Below are 21,355 nucleotides of genomic sequence, written 5' to 3'. Positions count from 1 at the left end.
TGTGGCTCGTTTTCCTGACTCTGATCCTGCTCACCAGATTCTCTCAGCGAGGGAGTCTCATGAGTGGAGGAGGCCAGTGGGTCGACCACGTGCCTCATGGTTGCAACAGGTTGACCATTATCTCAAGGAGATGGGGATGGGCCTGGCATCTGCCTGGGGGATGGCCAGACGGAGGTCCCTGGAGTACCGGCGGAAAGTGGACGCAGCGACGTGCTGTTCTGGCACATGCTCCCATACCTGACCTGACCTGACCAGAAGGGGGTTGATGGAGGGCAACGTGCACACTGCAGAAACCCGGGGGATGGGACAAAGCACAGAAAGAACAGAAAGTGCAAGACCAGAAAGGAGATGGTAGAAGACAGAGAGAACACCAATCTGGCTATGATGACAGTTATAAGGCCCATAGACTCAGCTTTCATCACAGGAGATTCCAATGATCTTAAAGGCTTTGGTCTCTCTCTGAGCTCTGCAGCAATTCATGCAACATATTACTAGGTCCTTGCAAATCACATCTCTCCACTATTTTCTTTGCTCGCCTTGTGGCTAAGGCAACTACTTAAGCCGGCTTATCTTTGGGATGTGATGGTTTGGCATGTGGACAAGATGGCCTAACCACTCAAGGTAGGCGGACAAGATAGCCTCGCCACTCCAGGAGTCGCTTCGTTACTTTAATGGTTATCGTTTCTGGGTCTCCCCAACTTTACTTCAGTTCTCGTGATGTTATGCCCTCTGACCATTATGTTTTGTTGGATATGCCAAGAAAGGTGGTGAATGCAAGTGTAAGGCATTCAGTCTCTTTAGATGTTTCCTTAGTGGTGTCCAGCATTCAGAACCACTGACAGCACACTGGCCTGCTATGTTTTGGTCTCTTGTCAATAAAACCAGCATGTGCAGGGCTCTAAAATATTTGGATGCCTGCACAACCTGCCTGTCAATATCAGGGTACATCTTTCCTAATGCTGCAGTCACAGATCTAAGATATGTAAACTTATTGACAGACTCGTTTAAGGAATGCTGACACTCAGACCAAAGGCTCCGTTCACCAAATGATATTCATGCATGGCTCTCTTAGAACCTGACATGGTTGTGGCAGGAAGTGCGCCATTATCAACAACTTGGCATTCATTCAACCGTATCTCATCAGCATGAAATGTAATCCTCCGAAACAGCTTCTTGTCATACTAGTACTTCACAACAATGAATACTCCTTCAACACCATTGACATGTGCATTCCTGCATTCCATTTTGAGGCAAGCATACAAGTTGAACAGCACGAGTGCCATGATACAACTGTGCCTGAGTCCGTTTTCTGCATCAATCTTCTAAATGGATCCTACTAAGGAGGACACGAGGCTGAATGTTCTGATGAAAAAGACTGAATGAGTTTCATGGTCTGGTCTGATGCACCAAACTTTCCAATAACTGCTCATATTGCAGCATGGGATACTGAGTCATAACTTTCCCTTAGTTTGATGAGCGTGAAGAAAAAAAGTCTTGGCTCAATGTTCCCAAGACTTATCTTCCCGTTGACACATGGTAAATCACATTTCCACACAGCCTCTTCCTTTCCTGAAGCCCCACTGGGAATCTGGTAGCTCCTCATCAGCCAGTTGCAACCTCTCCTGTAAGATTCTTGCCACCACCTTCCCAACTACATCCAAAAGAGCGATGCCCCATCAGTTGTCGCATCCGCTGAGGTTGCCCCTCTTGGGGATTGGGTATCATCTCAACATTAGCCCACTCCTTAGGAACTCCGTTCCCTTTCCATACTATGTGTACAAAACAAAGAAGTATGTCCAATGAGTCATCCTCACAGCATACCGTCTTCACCATCTCTGGGAGAATGCCGGACCTCTCTCCTCTGCCTCCTTCTTTAGCCTTCTTTCATTTTTCCTTTGAAGGTAGTTCCGCCATTTGTTCTTGCGTGGGACCATATCTGACATTATTCATCTCTGGATTGTCAACGAAGCTTCATAATGCTCATGAAATGTCTCCTCCAGCGCCGGTGTTTTGTGTGGGATGTGATGCAGGGGTTTTAATTTTCATCTCTGACAGTGGCTGTTTTCACTGGCATCAGACCCCTTCACCAATGCTAGATATCCCTGATGCACCACCAAGCTATCTTTTCATTGAAACTGCCTCTTTGGGCGACCACAACTTTTACCTCAAACCAGGCATTCATCTCTGCTGAACTTAGCAAACCTCTGCCAGTCAGTATATTGTCCAGAGCTGAGCCACATCATGTAAAGTTGGTTCCTGCACTTGACAATGGGTTTAAGAGTCCCTACACTGTCTCTGAAACAAGCTGGCTGGTTTTGGTGCTCATTACCAAGTGTAGCCTTTGCTGTTTCTGTTGGCACTAACTTTATTTCTCTCCACTTTCCCTTTGTGGTGCCATCATCTGGCATTGTTTCTCTAGCTTTAATAGAAACTAGTTCCTGGAAGACACTCTTAGTGGTGTTCTGTTCTGTCCATTATCATAGACAGCTCCCTCCACCCCCCCCCCATTCCAGTTTTGAAAAATCAAATCTCCCTAGGCCAGGCTTCCACCAAGGGGTCTACAGAAATCCTTCTTCCCTGTAATCTTCAGCTTAACACATAGTAGTTGGTGATCAGTGTTGCACTCAACTCCTCGCTCAGCGGTGAGAAACAGTTGCATCCAAACACATCCTGCAGTATTTTTTCTGATGATGGTGAAAATCCAGTCTTTTATACTGGGCATTGCCACATTTGTTTATGTATGACTTTCTTATTTTACCATGTGTTACATACCAATGCTTTATTAGTAGGAAAGAATGACAACAGACAACAACACACATGCACACATCTACACCTGTTCTGTTGTAAGGTTGCTGTTCCATGGTCATACTTTCCCCGTAGGGGTGAACAAATGTTTGGAGAAGCTTCGGAGAGTATAGTTACTGAAATTGACATTCATTGCTCGACTGGTCTACGTCGACACAAGTGGATTGCGAGTCCCCCATGGCTCGCAAGCAACCTCTGGCATGCTCGACGGCTCCACACTGTTCACTGATGGGTTTCTGATGTGTCTAATTGGCTTGCTCAGCCTTGTGCAAATTACCCCCCTCTGCCCCCTTTGCCCCCCTTATCTCATTCTAAAATCCCACCCTTGCTGTTGTAATCGTGGATAGTGGAGATTGTGATACAAGTGCCCGTGAGATAGTGCTGAGCTTTGAACATTCTCTGCTTCACACCCAACTTTAATTAAAAAAAAAAAAATGACCGTTTTTACAGCCATTTTTCCCTGCTGTGCAGGGGTTTGGCTTTTTGTGAGGCAATGTTTTATGGCCGGATGCCCTTCCTGACGCCAACCCTGGTCGCCTCTTACGACACACAGGGATATGGTACACCTATTCTAACTGGGGCATACACCGGGACCAGTACACTGGCACTCATTTCGCCGACCTCGGAAGGATGACAGGCTGAGTCAACCCCCTGGTGTTAATTCAGCAGCCAACGGGGCTTGAACTCAGGACACTGGGATCCCAAGCCGCCACCCTAACCACTAAGCCAACACCAGGCTACCCAACTTTAATGCGAGCCAGAATCTTTGCACAATTATTTTCAACACATTTTTGTGAAAAAGTTGAATGTTCATTTTTAACCGAAAAAACCAATATACTTGAAAAAAAATCTTCGATTTTCGCAAGTAATAAATCAATAAAATTTATCGATTAATCAATTAATGATATATATATATATATATATATATATATATATATATATATATATATATATATATATATATATATATATATATATATATATATGTGCTGTTTAAAGTAGGTCACCCTGAAGCAAAAAAAAAAATTGAAGAATCAAAACTGAAAGAATTGTTCATAAAATCGACATGGTTCAGATGTGTGTATCTTTCCCTCTTCACAAGTCAAACTGTCATCTGTTGATACTGTAGAATGTTTTTCTACACCTGCCTACGAATGAACATAACAAGTTAGATATCAAGGTCATTCATTATTCGTCAGCAACTCTCCATAAATGTGTCATCTCTGAATTTTTTTTTTTTAATTGAAGGATCAAAAGTAAAAACAATAAGACAGTCTGAGACTATAGTCGGTCTGTCTCCCGCATCGCAGGAGATGAGATTTTGCAATTACTTTTGTGTGTGTGTCATTGTGTCTGTCCAGGGCATAACTTTTGTAAGCCTACCCCTATAGGATAGGAGAAGACTGATACCTATTGTAGGGTTTGTTTGTACAATTTGTGCCCCCAATTTTTAATGGTACCCCAGAGTTTCTCAGACCCACAGGAGTACTATAAACCACCATTTAGTTGTTTTTTTCTTCCTGCACTCCCAATTTCCGATTTTCGAGCTGTACCAAAGAGGAGGCTGGGACTTTCAGAAGAAATTTTGCATCAATAATGAGAAAAGTATGTGGGGTTGACAAATTTTTTTGACCTTGACCTAATTTTAAGGTCATGATCTAATTATAGACATTTTTACATTTTGACCTTGACCTAATTTTGAGGTCATGATCTAATTATAGACATTTTTACATTTTTCACTATAACTCGACTAAGGTTTGGTCAGATCTGAACGAAATTACCCTCTCTAGATAGGCCAGAGTAAGGTGCATTTACGCTTAATTTATATCATACCCTTTCGACTTAAAGCTCAAGGTCAAATGGTGGTCTGAAAAAATATATAGCCATCATTTGATTGTGGGCCAAGTGTAAGCTGGGGAGGCTTACCCTTGGTAATCGCTCTGTGATCACATATGATATTGTTCTGATTTCAGCTTTTTTTCATAAAATTTTTAACAAACCTTTATTTTGAGAATATGGAGAAAACTATTTAATAATTGGGTCAAAATGGTAATCACAGTAAGTACAAATAGGCCTTATTCACCTGTCCGAGACAGATGGATTATGTAATCACTTCTGTGTTCCTTTATTAGCCCATCCGCCATACAGTGGGAGATGGGGTTTTGCAATCATTTGAGCTTTTCTAATCAAATTTTCAACAGACCTTTTTATGAGAATATGGAGAATGCTCTTTAATAAAATTTACAATTTTTTTTAGCTGTTGTTTTCATGAAGTTTTGAGAACAAAGCGGATGTGGGCGGGCTTTGAATTTTGAGATGCTTTCTAGTTACCTTCGCTCGCCACTGAAGGTGGATGGAGGTTCTGTTTTCACCCGTGTCTGTCTGTTTGTCTGTCTGGTTGTCTGTGAACAGTATATCAAAAAAAATGTAGGCAGATTCAGCCGAAATTTGGTGGACAGGTTGGGTGTGTTTTTGGTGGACAAAAAGGCAAGACGAAATGATTAGATTTTGGTAAAGATCTGGATCCGGCTACTATAATTTTTTTAAGTGATTCTTCACCATTGAGGGATAGAGCTAAAACTATATATAGCACAGTATCTCAAAAAGCTGTGGACGAGTTAGAACAAAACGAGAAGGATGAGTTTGTTTGGTGACAAGAACAAGCAGATTAGATTTTGGTTCAGGTCCAGATCCAGATCCGACCTATCGGTAGGATACAAAATGTAAACTAATCAGCCTGGCGGAGGTATGCACTCCACCGAGTGCTGTTCTAGTTTTATATTTTGTTTCTATTAGCAGGTTCAGCGAGTTCTTGCTTGCTCTGCAACATTTCCATTCCCTGGATTTTGTTCGAGGAATATGTTTGGGATTCGAAAATCCAGCCTGGAAAGCTCCTTGGGCTGAGAATCGCGCGCGGTTTGTGCACTGTGTGATACCAATGCACTCGTCGGTGCGACAACGTCATGCCTTCAACGTTTTGGTCAAAGCTAACAAAATATTCCAGCAATGTGTCTGTCTGTCTCCGCCGTTTCTCGACGACCACCGGTCCGATCTGATTGAAACTCGCCAGGAATATTGCCGGGGACCCGCGGATGTGCCTTTTCAAGGTTTGATATTAAATCGGACGAGCGGTTCCCAAGTTATGGCGAGACAGAGGGAGGTGAGAGAGGGGAGGGAGAGAGGGGAGAGGGGGTGAGAGAGAGAGGGGTGAGAGAGAGGGGGCGTCACGTCACCTCTCACGTCATTCAAGAGAGGGGGAGAGAGGAGGGAGCGAGAGAGGAGGGAGCGAGAGAGGAGGGAGCGAGAGAGGAGGACGGGAGAGGTGGTGTGAGAGGGGAGGTAAGAGTGGGGGCGAGAGAGGAGGGGGAGAGAGGGGGAGAGAGGGGAGATAAGGGGGAGAGAGGGGGGCAGGAGAGAGGGGGGCGAGAGAGAGGGCGTCACAATTCAAGAGAGGGGAGAGAGAGGGGCATCACAATTCAAGAGAGGGGAGAGAGAGGAGGTGGTGAGAGAGGGGGACGGGAGAGGGGTGTGAGAGGGGGGTGAGAGAGAGGGGCAAGAGAGGAGGGGTGAGAGAGGGGGAGAGAGAAGGGGAGAGAGAAGGAGGGGAGAGTGAGTGGTTCCCAAATTATGGCCATTTATATACCAAACCAAACCAATGACAGGACACGTTGTTGCGGCCATTTATTTACCAACCAATGACAGGACACGTTGCTGCCTAGGCGTGGCCGATGGGGAAGAGAACCTCAGCCGCGTTCGCCATTTCGGGTTTTTTCTATTCTCTTCTCTTTGTGTTTTTCCTTGCGAAAAGGCAAAATACGTTGGCGCTAATTGAATAATTCGCCATTAAAACTAATAATTTATCAAAACATTGGCAGATCCAGCAGCCTCCGCATTCTTGCCCTGGACGAGGAAACAAAGAAGCACCGTTTCCTCAGCAATGTTGTTTATGAAGAGGTGCTAACGACATAAAGGTGTGAACATGGAGACAATTTTTATTATTATTTATTTATTGAAGAAAAAATGTTCCGAAAATAATTTATCAAAAAAATTGTACAACTTTTTTTTGTTTCCAATTGTCAAAACGGTGTGGCCTTTGGAAGTGTTAAGGAATTCAACTCTACTCAACATGCTTGCCAACAAAATACATCTCAATTTGGTGGTATGCTTTGCAAACTATTTTTTTTTAAACTATTTTCAAACTAAAACAATTCGAACATGGAATACCTAATGACACTGTACTTTCAGGTCTCGGACAAATCCTACCCTGTCGCCTCACCGTGGCATAGGAGTGGCAATGGTCAATGGCAGCGAATGTCATGGCGAGCAAAGACAGGGAGGTAAACTTGATTTTAACTTGGATTTTAATTAACTCTGTGTGCGTAAGTATCACAGCAGTTGATACTTCAATGAAAGCGATAATTCGTGGAATGATGTGAACATTCTGTAGGGGCACGCACCACTTCTGGATAGTGATGACTTATTGTATTATAATAATTTCTCGATTTCTTATGCGCATTTATAGATAAACACAATGCCCCAATCCAGTCGTCGTTTATGAGAGCGAAGGAACGGCCTGTATGTTTGTTTGAAAGTTTTTGGTTTTTTTGCACGTACGGCCACGCACGTACGGGCACGCGAGAGTGAAGGAACAGCCTGTGTGGTTGTTGTTTCTGGCACGCGGTTTGAAAGTTTTTTTTTGTATGTATGGCCACGCACGTACGGGAACGCACGTATGGCCACGCACGTACGGGCACGCGAGAGCGAAGGAACGGCCTGTGTGTTTTGTTTCTGGCAAGCGGTTTTAAAGTACTTTTTTTTTTTGCACGTACGGCCACGCATGTACGGCCACGCGAGAGTGAAGGAACGGCCTGTGTGGTTGTTGTTTCTGGCGCGCGGTTTGAAAGTTTTTTGGTTTGCACGTACGCCCACACACCTACGGGCATGCACTAGTAATGAATAAACAATGAGAATAGCAAGACGTCCACGTTGTCTACCATAATGTGCCCTGGGGAAAGGCTCAATAAAGCATCACATGTACATGTCTGCAGAGATCACGACCCATGGAAATAGTACGATAATCTCACATGGGTGCTCAGAAGTGATAAATCGAGACACAAAGGTTGGAGCAATCTTTAAACCCTGGAACTGGCATAAACATGCAGACATGGTCTTTTTCCTGAATATGCAGCACATGGCTGTTGGCAGCATCGTTTGCTGGGAGGCATGACTGTGGCACTGATGCAGTGCCCCCTGTAGGTTAGAGCAGGAATTTGATAATTTGTTCCAGGGTGCCGGTGATAGCTCGACTCCTCTTCACAAAAGACACCGTGGGATCTTTAATGTCCACCAACTATTGCTGACAGATGCCCCTTTTAACATCCATCCAATAGATGGTACACCCTCATGCTTTGCCAGGCCTGAGAAACACCAGGATGACAGTATATAGCAGGGTGGAAATTTGAACTCAGACTCGACAGCCCAGAGACGAGTGTGCATACCTCTAAGCTATCTAGCCAGCTCGGCAGACATGGTAATTGGTAAAAATTTAAACTGTATCATCACTGTTGGTTATAGGTTTAGATTCAGTATTGTTACAATTGTTCCACTGTGCCTGTAATCCGCCTCCATTGAAGGCAAAAATTCCGATTCATAACTGATTTCAGAATCAATTTGAGGGTTTGAAAGGGTCTTGACAAAAAAATAATCCACAATCTTTGTACACAGAGGACAAGGAAAGCAATCTACATGGAAAAAGGCATGGAACAATGAAAGATAGTTGGTGTATAAGAAAGTGAGAAATCACCTGGTTCTCATCCCAGGCAGTGAGGAATATATTGTACTCCAGTGTCTCCGGCCTCCCAATGTCCGTCAGCTGGGACTCCAGGGCCACCAGTAGCTCGGAGAACCATTCAAATGCATGCGTGTCTCGGCACAACCAGAACAAGTAAATCTGTATCCGCAACAAACATCGTCAGCCATGTGCCTTCAATTACACCGGATGAATAAACACCCCAGACTTCAAATCTCCCACCTTGCTGAGCTTCAAAGGTGAGCCCCGGCTGACCCGGTTCCAGGTTGATTTGAGGACGGAGGCAAATGGTGTAACGCCAATTCCTCCTGCTATACACACACTTGTGTTGTACTCAAAAACAGCATCTGCAGGACTCCCAAATGGACCATCCACAGCCACACTGAGGAAGGGTGTGAATGACAGGGAGGGAAACTTCAACAACACCTCTTATACATCTGTACAACCAGTTTCCTGGGGGAAGTAATAGGCAACTGGGTCACGTCATTTCCAGAACAGAACGAAAGGGAATGAATATCGAATTATTGATTGCTACATTTAGCATACATGTCGGACAAGCACGTCAAAAGATTAAACATGAATTTACAGCTTTGAGTAAACAATAGACATGACTCAACATTGGTAGACTTGCACTTTATGCAACAACAGACAAATCGATATACAGTAGTGCTGTATTTGAAACTGGGTCCAAAATTTGAAACTGTGGTCTCAGCATCTGGAGCAAGTGCTCTGATGGGAAGAGTGAACAAAATGGCTCACTCTTTTTAGCCCTCAACTGGGCATCACACCATTTGGGGGCTTATGCAGTATTTTGGGTGCTGTCAGTCAGTCCGTCTGTCCATGCGTGCATCTGGAACCTCTATTCGAAAGTGACTGGATGGATTTTTCATGTTCGGAACATGTATGCAATAACATCTGTGCACAAGGCAAGTCGAACGATTTTGGGAATGGAATCAAAAGTCAAGGGACACAAGATGTTATTTTCGAATTTTGGAAATTCTTTTTTCTTTTATGACAGAAGAGTACAGGATTGTATATGCTTTCGGGAACCACTATTTATTTATGTTCACCTTACCATCTCTACAACCAACACGCAACTTTCATTATTTATTTACATATACACTTTACCATCACCAATACCGACATACCACCTTCAATCATTTAAAGTTTTTTCTCGATTGCTAAATCAATTTGAATGAAACCGTGGTCAGAAACCAAAACCAATAATAATTGCGCAACTGAAACAACAGCCTCCTTTGCAAAACTATTCATGTTTTATATTTAACAAAAATTGCAAAATTAAAACATGTTTTTGCAAAGCATTTAAATAACACAAATCCTGACATTTCGCACAACATCCATGAGAGTTTATTGTTACCTCCGCCACAGAAGGTGAAGGAGGTTATGTTTTTACCCCTTTGTGTCTGTTTGTCTGTCTGTTTGTGTTCAGGAGATCTCAAAAAGTTGTGCACGGATTCGGATGAAAATTTGTAGGCAGGTTGGGCATCAAGGACGAATTGATTAGATTTTGGTGAAGATCCGAATCTGGATCCAGATTCAATAATTATTTAATTTTTTTAAGTGATTCTTCACCATTGAGAGATGGGGCCAAAAAATATTTATAGCATGACATTTCATAAATGTAATGGCCCCAATATGTTCTGTGGATCAGGCATTACATGGAGGAGGTATGTGCTCTACCGAGGGCACTTCTAGTTTTCTCATTGAATCCATGTGCTTGTAACGTAAAGCAATCAATTCCAATATTGCATTCATTGATCCTTCAGATGTGCAAATGCAAATTTCTCAATTTTTCAATCGTCTATGTGATTTGAGTCAGACCTTAATCATTAATAATGGGGCCGCAGGTGAACTCAGTTGTGGGAGAGAAATTGAGCAGGTACGAAGCAGAAGGCAAGACAACACGGAGCTGGAAGAGGTAGAACGCATAATCTATCAAAAGAGATGCGAGCAACCATCGTTGATTATTTAATCAACCATGGACTGAACATGAGAGAAGCGAGGCAGCGGTGCAACCCAATCTCGTGAGATCAGCGGTTCATTCAGTCATTCATATCTTCAGGAATGAGAAAAGGTAAGTGTACACCTCTGTACTGTATGTAGTGTATTGTACTGTAATCAACAAAAAGTATATTTGTATGTGTAGTTTTGCTTTCATTCACTTTCATATTGTATTCCTGTCTTCTTTTGAGATGTGTATCTCGAGAGTTGACAGCATTATTGCATTTTGCAAAAGATTTTTGAAGTTTTGAAAACCACAAGACCGTTTTGATATGTGTTTTTTTAACTCTTTTGGTAACTTCGGATATTGTTTCAGGAAATGTGTTTTGGCGATCGAAAAAAAACAGAAAAACGATTTAGTCAAATACACTTGAAGCTTGGTGGTGGCTTAACGGTGAAGGCGGTTGGGTTGGGATCTCAGGGTGCTGAGATCAAACCCAAGCTCTGCCAAAATAACACCACTCTGAGGTAAGAAAAATGAATCCCAGCTTACTGGGAAAACTGAGTCAATCGAGTCGTGGTGTTGAAGTGGTGACCTGTCCACAGTCGTGCCCCCTCTCCCTTAGCCAATGAAACTGCTTCAGCAGCCTTATGCACCTGATGGCATCGGGAGGATCATCCATGCATAACACGACATCCCACCCTGAATTACAGGGTGTTTCAAAAAGTTTGATACAACTTTGGCTTCCTGCTATTTCTTTGGTTTTGTTTTGACCTTTACTGTTTAACTTTTCAGGGTTTGGTGGTGTTATCATGGTTTTTGTTCTTTGAGATTTCTAGCTCCGTAGCTCAACTATGCCATTGACAGTGAAGCAGAAGACAAAAGTGTTGGCTCTGTGGTTATGCAACTAAATAATAAACCTGCCAGAAAATGTTGTTTGTTGATGGCATCATTCAAGTGGAAATGGACTTCCTCACTGAACCAGATCAGGTTGATCCAGTTTGGGTACCGCTCCACACTGTTACTGAGCCAATTGCACATATCAAGTCTCCTTCTCATGTCATCTTGACTCAGTTTATGCCTTATAGAGATGATGTATGGTGAAAGCATCAGTTCCTTGGTGAGTATACGCCAGACTGATGTTGGTTTGATGCTGAGCTCCAGGGAGCGCCGGTGGTGGGACTCCTTGGAACTGTCCACTGCAGAATCCCGCACGACGTCGATGTTGGCCTGGCTCTTGGTTACTGATGCTGGCCTGACACTGTTGGCCTTGGTCTGGTTGTGCACTGTACCCTTGTGCTCAAAATGTTTCACAATACATTGAATGGCACAATTTGTGGGTCCATTACGTGTTCTAAGGTCGTATTCTTGGCAGAACCTCCGGTGGGTGTTTACATATGATTTAGTCTTATACCACAGAGCCAACACTTTTGTCTTCTGCTTCACTGTCAATGGCATAGTTGAGCTATGGAGCTTGAAATCCTAGGGAACAAACACCACGATATCACCACCAAACCCTGAAAAAGAAAACGATATAGGTCAAAAAATAAAGAAATGGCAGGAAGTCAAAGTTGTATCAATCTTTTTGAAACACCCTGTATGTATTTATTTATATCCGCCTTACAATCACCGTGACCTACATACCATCTCGATTTATTAATTAGCCCGTCCACCCATGCAGTGGGAAATGGGGTTTTGCAATCCAGTGTGTGTGTGTGTGTGTGTGTGTGTGTGTGTGTGTGTGTGTGTGTGTGTGTGTGTGTGTGTGTGTGTGTGTGTGTGTGTGTGTGTGTGTGTGTGTGTGTGTGTGTGTGTGTGTGTGTGTGTGTTGTTTTTCTTTTGAGCTTTTGTCTCAACAAACCCTTTTGAGAATATGAAGAAGACTAATTAATAATTGGGTCAAAATGGCTGGTTTTTGTTGTGCCCATGTTTCTTTCTTTATTTTCCATTGACCCTCTGTGCGTCTGTCCAGGCCATAACTTCGTCAAGTTTAGTTCGAGTACAAAGTGGAAGTAGATGGGATTTGAATTTTGAGGTGCTTTGCAGTTTGTTTTTATACATGATAAAGGTTCATTGAAGAGCTAGAGGGAACAAAATAAAAAAGGGAAAACACCAACAAGAGAATAGAAGTGAGAGTGAGAGTGCGATCAAGGGAGAATGTGTGTACATCCAGTACATCCACCCAGAAAGGTGGATCTTCCATCTGCTTGTAAGTTAGCCAACATCACTGCAGTACATAATCAAGGTAAACAAATATATCCCCTTAGATACAAACCTGTTGGCTTACTTTTAATCATCAGCAAGGTCATGGATTCCATCATCACAGTGGCCATAAAATTCTACCTTTTCTCCACCAGATTGATCTCAGACCATCAGTTTGGATTCAGACTGGATCACTCGACCCTGTACATGCTGTTTCTGCTCTCCCAAGAATGGATGGAGGCACTGAATCACAGACATGAGAACAGGACATGTATCTGGTCTTCTACCTCCTACTTTCTGGTCTTGCACTCTCTGCTCTTTCCGTACGTCCCCCAGATTTCTGCAGGACGAACGTAGTCCATCAAGCACACCCAAAATCCAGGATTACTGCTCACCTCCATTCATTCGTGTGGCATTTTTCCCAGTTTTGGAACGAACTTCCACATTCTCTTCTTCTCTCTCATTCTTCCCTCCAGTTGCTTCAAAACAGCTGTTCACCACCATCTCACATTATCTTACCTCCATACCCATGATAGCATTCTTCCCCATATCCTCTCTTATTCCAGTTCCCCTTCTATTTTGTCACTCTACCTTGCTGTTGATGTATCCATCTTGCCAATTCCATTGCACCCCCCTCCCTCCATCCTCTTATTTTCACTGTTCTTTTCATTCTAGTATATTCTGGTCCACTCTGCGTTCTAGCTCCTCCATGAGCCTCGACTCCGAATACAATTTTTTTTTTTATTCTAAGGTGGAGTAGTCAGTCAACTTCAGGATATTTTAGTGATGGTTTGATGTTCGTGATGATATTTTATGAATTGCAGCTCTTAATGAAGATTGGTAGAATGTAATCATTCATGTATGTCGGAATCCGAAAGATGGTGGAGGTGCAAGTTCAGTGAAGCTTGGAGAGAAGACTGAGCCCGAATCCTCTGAAACCTTGCAAATAAGCGTTCATTATTTGTTCATTCAATATAACATTTATTTGTGATTGGGAGATTGTGCCTTTTTTTTTCTTTAACTCGAATATTTTTAAAATGTGGGAAAAGATGATATTGAAAACTGTTTTCAAAATGTCTTGCCTTCATATGAAAAAAATAGGACCACTGGACACGCAGCTTATCTGGGCCCAGGCCTAATGTAACCCAAATTTGGTAGCATTCTGACTGGTGGGTCTGGAGAAGAAAATTTTTGAAGGGATTTTCGTGATTTTTCCCCAAAATTTCCTAAGTCCACCATTTTGACACACTTCTGATCACATGATTGGCATGAACTCTGCAATTTCACATCAGGACCTTGTCCTAATGTTGTAACCCAAATTCGGTAGCATTCTCACTGGTGGGTTTGGCAAAGAAGATTTTTGAAGGAATTTACTAAGTCCGTCATTTTGACCTACTTTAAGTCATGTGACCAGAATGAGCTTTGCGATCCCGATTACCAGTCAGGAGAGGAACCTTGCTGCCAAATTTCAGCTGGATCAGCGCAGCGGTTTGGCCAGAGAAGTCGAAATAGGAGACGAATGGAAAGATGGACAGACGGACAGAGAGAGAGAGAGAGAGAGAGAGAGAGAGAGAGAGAGAGAGAGAGAGAGAGAGAGAGAGAGAGAGAGAGAGAGAGAGCATGATGACAATACCTTATCTGGAATTCGAATTTCAAATCAGTTAAAAAGCTGAAAGTGAGAATTACATCTACAAAAAAATGACTTTTGCAACTATTCACTGGAAACCAACTCTTGATAACTGTTATATCTGAATGTTAATCTTCCACAGTAAAACCTAAACGGAGGTGGAGAGTCATAAAAGGGTAACCACACAAATCTTATATCTATGGTGATTAAGTATATTTTAAACTATATATGAGTAATGATTGAAATTTACTTACAATGGCAGCTGCCAAGTATCTAGTTTTGGTTTTCTTTTGTGGCGTTCACATCCTTCGGCATTCCCAGCTCCTTCTTCAAATTCTTCTGCCATTCCACAGACTTTGGCAAGCCCTTCCGTCCAGTCCCCAACTACTCTGACATGAACCGAGAAGTAGTCATCTTCTGGAGCAGAGGTCAATGTGAAAGGATGCCATTCAAGAGATCTCAGTGATGGAATGCAAAGGAATACGTATTGCCCAACACCTGCATGGAATCCACGCTTCCTAAGACGCAGTTCAAGAACACGTGAAGGGTGGCAAACCACCTGCAAGCAAACGTGGACAATCACAATTAGCCAAGTTGTGAATAATGTGCAATAAATATTACAATAAATCCAGTATTATGCAGTCACTGGAGAATCTCAACAAATGCTGAACGCATGGTGTCATTTCGAAGTTGGAAATATACATGTTCCAAAAAATGAAGGCACAACCAACTAGTGTTGCTGTCCTGCAGGCACGGCTCAGGTCTGACTTTATGGATCTTTATTTGGGACTATAATGTGCCAATTGGGGAGGGAGGGGGGGGAGGAGATCACATGACTGCAATAGATGTACTCATCGGATATTTCATTATCAAGCCTTCTGCACCCACCGAGAAAGATTTGATAAACAATACATCCAAATATACTTGCTCCATATGATATTGTTAGTTCATTTTTCAATCATTCCTGTTTAATTTGCTGAAACACAACATAATTTAAGAACTATCTGTTACACCCACAAAATGTGGTTGGTGGGGGGAGGAGGGAATGGAAAGGGGTTAAGTAACAAAAGCAAAATAAGGAGGTGGAGGAGAACAGGAGAGAGATGGGAGACTAAGATAGTGTGTCATTACTTGGAAGGAGGGAAAGCACATTTGGAAATGGGGAGGAGCAAAATTCCAGAATTTTGCACACAGAATATATACCTCGCCACTTATACTAATGTAGTAATTAATTGGGATGACAGAATCCAAAAGCACTTTCATTTACTCTATTGATTTATTGAATGAGTGACTGCAAGATTAAAAACGAGAGCAAATTTATTGAGGCACTCAGTTGAAAAGAGAGCGTGTACTATGGGTGACCACTAAGTGTTGATGGCATGCCGTCGCAAATTCCCATCCTTCCCACCTAAAGCAAAGTTGAAAGATGGCATAAATTTCCACCAGGAATGAACCAATATCATTAAAAAAAATTAATCTTCTGTTTTGACTCCTTTGACCTGAAGTCCACACTCCCTGGTTACAAATTAATGTCCCCCCCCCCCCCCCCCGATGTTGATTGCATACACATAATTTTATTTAAAAAAATTTTTTACAATGTGCCCATAGTTGTATTTTTTGGTATTCTAGCTTTTGACCCCATTCCAGGGCTCCAGGGGCAGGGCCAAAAATGTTACTGCTCCAGCACCTTTCGATAAGGTGATCAAAATTACCAAGTTTCGTGAATTTCTGCACAACCCTTGAGAAGGAGATCACATGACAGACATTCAGATGGACAGACTGACAGACAAGATGGAGCCAATTACAACATACCTCTGTTTATTTGAAAAAAAGCGTTGATATTTTAAATATTTTATAGACACACAACCTCACATTTTATAGAACTGCACACAATGTATAGACGCTCACATTCTAATTGGACATACTTTATAGATGTACTCACATTCTAATTGGACATACTTTGTAGATGTACTCACATTCAAATTGTACATACTTTGTAGATGTACTCACATTCTAATTGTACATACTTTAAAGATGTACTCACATTCTAATTGGACATACTTTGTAGATGTACTCACATTCTAATTGTACATACTTTATAGATGTACTCACATTCTAATTGGACATACTTTGTAGATGTACTCACATTCAAATTGTACATACTTTGTAGATGTACTCACATTCTAATTGTACATACTTTAAAGATGTACTCATTCTAATTGGACATACTTTATAGAGGTATTCACATTTTATTTGTACATACTTTAGAGACATACTCACATTCTAATTGTACAGACTTTATTGACTTACTCACATTCTAATTGTACAGACTTTATTGACTTACTCACATTCTAATTTAACATACTTAATGGAGGTACTCAAATTCTAATTGCAGATACTTTATAGATATACTCACATTCTAATTGTACGTACTTTATAGAGGTACTCACATTCTAATTGCACATACTTTATGGACAAACTCATATTCTAATTGGACATACTTAATAGACATACTCACATTCTAATTGTACAACTTTATAGACGTACTCACATTCTAACTGTACATACTTTATAAACGTACTCACCTTGTAATTGTACATACTTTATTGACTTACTCACATTGTAATTATACGTACTTGAAAGAGGTACACACATTCTAATTGTACATACTTTATAGACGTACTCACATTGCAATTGTACATATTTTATAGATGTACTCACATTCTAATTGTACATACTTTATTGACTACCTCACATTGTAATTGTACGTAATTTACAGAGGTACTCACATTCAAATTGTACATACTTTATAGACGTACTCACATTGTAATTGTACATACTTTATAGATGTACTCACATTGTAATTGTACATACTTTATTGACTTACTCACATTGTAATTGTACATACTTTATGGAGGTACTCACATTCTAATTGTACATACTTTATAGACGTACTCACATTCTAATTGTACATACTTTATAGACGTACTCACATTGTAATTGTACATATTTTATAGACGGACTCACATTCTAATTGTACATACTTTATCGACGTACTCACATTCTAATTTTACATACTTTATCGACGTACTCACATTCTAATTGTACGTACTTTATAGAGGTACTTACATTCGAATTGTACATACTGTACAGACGTACTCACATTCTAATTGTACATATTTTATAGATGTACTCACATTCTAATTGTACAACTTTATAGACATACTTACATCCTAATTGTACATACTTTATAGACGTACTCACATTCTAATTGTACATACTTTATTGACTTACTCACATTGTAATTGCACGTAATTTAAAGAGGTACTCACATTCTAATTGTACATCCATTATCGACATACTCACATTTTAATTGTACATACTTTATTGACTTACTCACATTCTCATTGAACATACTTTACAGATGTACTCACATTCCAATTGCACATATTTTATAGATGTACTCGCATAATAATTGCACTTACTTTATAGATGTACTCACATTCTAATTGTAGATATTTTATTGATGTACTCACATTCTAATTGTACATACTTTATAGATGTATTCGCCGAATAAATGTACATACTTTATAGATGTACACACATTCTTATTGTACTGTACATACTTTATATTGTTGCGAATTCGCACCCGCCGGCGTGCGATCCGCCACGTGACTCGAATCACGGCACGTCGCCCACCGGACGGACAATTCTGTCGTGACCCTCTCGGACTAACGTCGGGAGCTAGTCACGGGTGCGTCTTTCAGCCTCACCACAATCATGCCAATTGGCCACCCACGTGGGATGGGGTTGTTCGCCAAACTCGACTGACCTAAGTACCCATGCAGATGGTAAACCGGGCGATCGCACCTCGCCGCAGGTCGACTCCGGACACGGGCCGCTTAAGCGGTCCGTTCCGTACTATCAGGATAACCGAGCGGTGTTATCATCAGCCTCGACGGTTCCGATTAATTATCTGGCGTATTCAGCCCACTACCAACCCTTTACGTGAAGCAAGATGGAGATTCAACAAAGGGAAGGACGCAGCGAAAGGGGGAACAAGTTCACACAAGCACTTTATTCACACAGACACAGAGCACACATATACAGCCAAACAGAATCAGAAATGCACATATATCAATTTAAAACAACAACAACAATGCAGAGCTACAACCAAATACGCGAACACACGGCAACACTTAAAACAATACTACTTGACGCACAGCGCCACCCACAGACATTTACACAAAAAGCAAAGGAAAAGGAAAAAGAAGTCGCGACTTCCCTTTTCGTGGCCGGTGAGCCCCTCTCCCACGACCGTCAGCGTGGTCGCGCCTGGCCCCGACCTCTCCCGCGGCCGGCGAACCCTCTCCGGCACTCCTCGTCTGGACGCGCAGGTCCACCTCACAACCGGCGCTGCCACGTCTCCCATCCGTGCCTTCGCGACAGGCCGCTCGCCAAGCCGCGGGCGCAGGACTCTTCCCCCAACAAGACGAGCAGACAGGAAGCCTCGAAGAACCAACTCAACCCGAACCAACTTGACCAACTCTCGACCAACAACTCGACCAACTCTCGACCAACAACTCGACCAACCACTCCTCAAGGTCCGTCCTGTCCAGCTTTTGTAGCGTGGGGCTCCGCCCTTCGCTCCGCCCCGTTTTCGGCCCCGCCTCCCTTCGAGCTTCTTGGAGAAGCCTCTCGAAGAGGGGCGTGACCTCTCGCTCCCCCTCCACCCCGCGCCGTGCGGGGGCCGGGGGCGTCAGTCTTGGCTCAGAGCCAGGGAATTATTCCCCCAAAAAGAGGCCCCCACCTTTTCTCACCTTTGACCCCCGGATCGCACTTCCCCCACACCGAGCGCGGAGAATTTCGACAGGAGAAACAGGCGAGAAAACCCCCGAGCATCGTTGTTGGTTTTTTTGTTCCCGGAGATCGTAACCGCACAGGGCCTACTGAATGGTGAGTGGCGAAGATGTGGTGGCGTAGATGGTGGAGGTGGCGTGGTTGTAGTGTGGTTGGCGCTGTGGTGGGGATGGCGAGTTGTTGAGATGCTGTTTGTTTGAAATAAAAGATAGAACAGAAAAACGACTGACTCAAAACGTCGCAGCCCGAATGAATCACATTTATTCCCTCGAAACAACGGGTTTGGGGCTAACTACACATGTACTTAAGAGATACCTCACCTACGGGACCTGGATGGTGGTTTGCGAATTTCCACAGCCATAACACTACCCCCTCCCCTTTTTACAGACTCGTCCCGAGTCGTCAAATTCTCGTGTGCCATCATTGTAGTTCTCCCCTAGTACGTTTTACCTTTGGATCCCTGAGTGTGACATTCATGGTATTCGTGTCCCCAAAATAAATAACCTGAGGGCTGAGTAACTAACTAAACAAACCCACTCACACATACGACTTAAATAAAATTGCCGGCGCTAGACAGACATGGCGGGGGCGCACTCATATTTACAGTACATCTTCACCTTACAAATTCTACACTAAACCATGGCCCAGGATCAATGGACTCTGCAGGCAGAAAAGCAGTTCGCAGGGAGCCAGGCTGCTCGCATGCAGTCCCTGGCTCAAGCAATGCAGGTGACAGGGAACGTGGCCAGCTGCTCACAAGCAATCCTAGGCCTCCCCCTTTTAAAATGAACCCAGTGAACCACAACGGTGCATGGACTGCACAAACGCAGTCTCCGTGCCAGCTCAAGTGGCACACGCAATGAGCACAACGGATGGATGGATGGATGGACGCAAACAAACAACGGTGCACGGGCTGCTGGTGCAGGCCCGTGTTGTAGCTGCCAACAGGACAGTCCTTGCAGCTTGCAAACTGTTGCCTTGATCCTGGCGCACATGGAAATGAACGGGGGTGGGGGGGGGGGGCAAAGCAAAATTGAACGGGGGCAAACTGATGATGTGTGCAGTGGGCATGGCATGGTAAAGGTGGACAGGCATACAAAGCCGGCAGAACAGGGCCGCTGCAGGCAAACACAGCCAGCAGACGATCTGGCCGGCACAGGCCTTGCAGAAAACAGCTGCAGACGATCCGGCCGGTACAGGCCTCGCAGCAAAACAGAGCCGGCAGATGAAGTGGGCCGGCACAGGCCTTGAAGCAAAGACAGCTGGCAGTGGAGCTGGCCGGCACAGGCCTTGAAGTAACACAGCCATCGGACAATCCGACTGGCACAGGCCTTGCAGCAAAAAGCTAGCCGACGAAGTGGGCCGGCCTTTGCCTTTCAATGGAGGTTGGTGGAGGGAGTGCGGTGGTGCTGGCCACTCGGAAGGCGGGCTCGGACCTCCCCTACGGTCTCCCTCCCACCTACCGCCTTTGCCTGTCACTGTCTATACCCACTCCCTTAATTTGTCAAACCCAATTTAGCCCCAATTAATTTTTTTGGTTTTATTTTCTTTTTATTCCTCACTATAAATCGTCCCCGAACCCCCTTTATCGTCCTTGTTCGGCTAACCTATCGTCCCCTAGCCTACTCCCAACCATTACGTTCCCTTCCCGGAGGGGAACAAGAGAGAGCTAGCGTCCTGTGTCGCGGCCCAACGAAGCCTCAGGATGGCCTCCCCAGACTTCAGCCATCTATAACACAAAGTGGCTCCAGTGGCCCACAATGAGAGCGACGGGATGGATGGTGCGGAGGGGTACACTTCCTATCTACCCTAACCATTTACCTTGAAACTACCCCGGAGCTTTCAACAAGTGCCTCGCACTTAAACTATTGGTTCTAACAACCCAGATTCCCGTCGCCTGTGTTGGTGTCCTCTCAATTTCGGGCCTCGCCCCCCCCAATTTTCTTCCCGTGCCCTCACACAGTTTCATGGCTGGGACGTGTGGCTCCCCATGGCAGGCACGACCCTCTGCCGATTCTCCGACGATGGCACCCCTGGGCACTACACTGCCTCCGAGCCTACCAGCTCTCTAAACACCGGGGAGTGCCCC

At 43.5% G+C, this 21,355-nt stretch overlaps 1 protein-coding gene across 1 annotated transcript in view; it reads right to left on the bottom strand.

Annotated features, from left to right (window-relative positions):
- Positions 1–21,355, bottom strand: part of LOC147015187 (NADPH oxidase 2-like) — an 84,517-nt gene that overhangs the window by 14,363 nt on the left and 48,799 nt on the right. Inside the window, exons 9-11 of the mRNA XM_085849741.1 lie at positions 14,661–14,965; positions 8,837–8,996; positions 8,609–8,755 (exon numbers count right to left, since the gene is read on the bottom strand). Of these exons, the coding sequence (XP_085705867.1) occupies positions 8,609–8,755; positions 8,837–8,996; positions 14,661–14,965 (612 nt within the window). The remainder of the gene's footprint in view (positions 1–8,608; positions 8,756–8,836; positions 8,997–14,660; positions 14,966–21,355) is intronic.

The sequence above is a fragment of the Eptatretus burgeri genome, chromosome 12 (assembly GCF_056783735.1).
Source record: "Eptatretus burgeri isolate ZD-2024b chromosome 12, Ebu_testis_v1, whole genome shotgun sequence".
NCBI classification, from domain to species: Eukaryota; Metazoa; Chordata; class Myxini; order Myxiniformes; family Myxinidae; genus Eptatretus; species Eptatretus burgeri.
The sequence above is the reverse complement of the archived record's forward strand: the minus strand, read 5'-3'. Positions and strand labels throughout refer to the sequence as shown.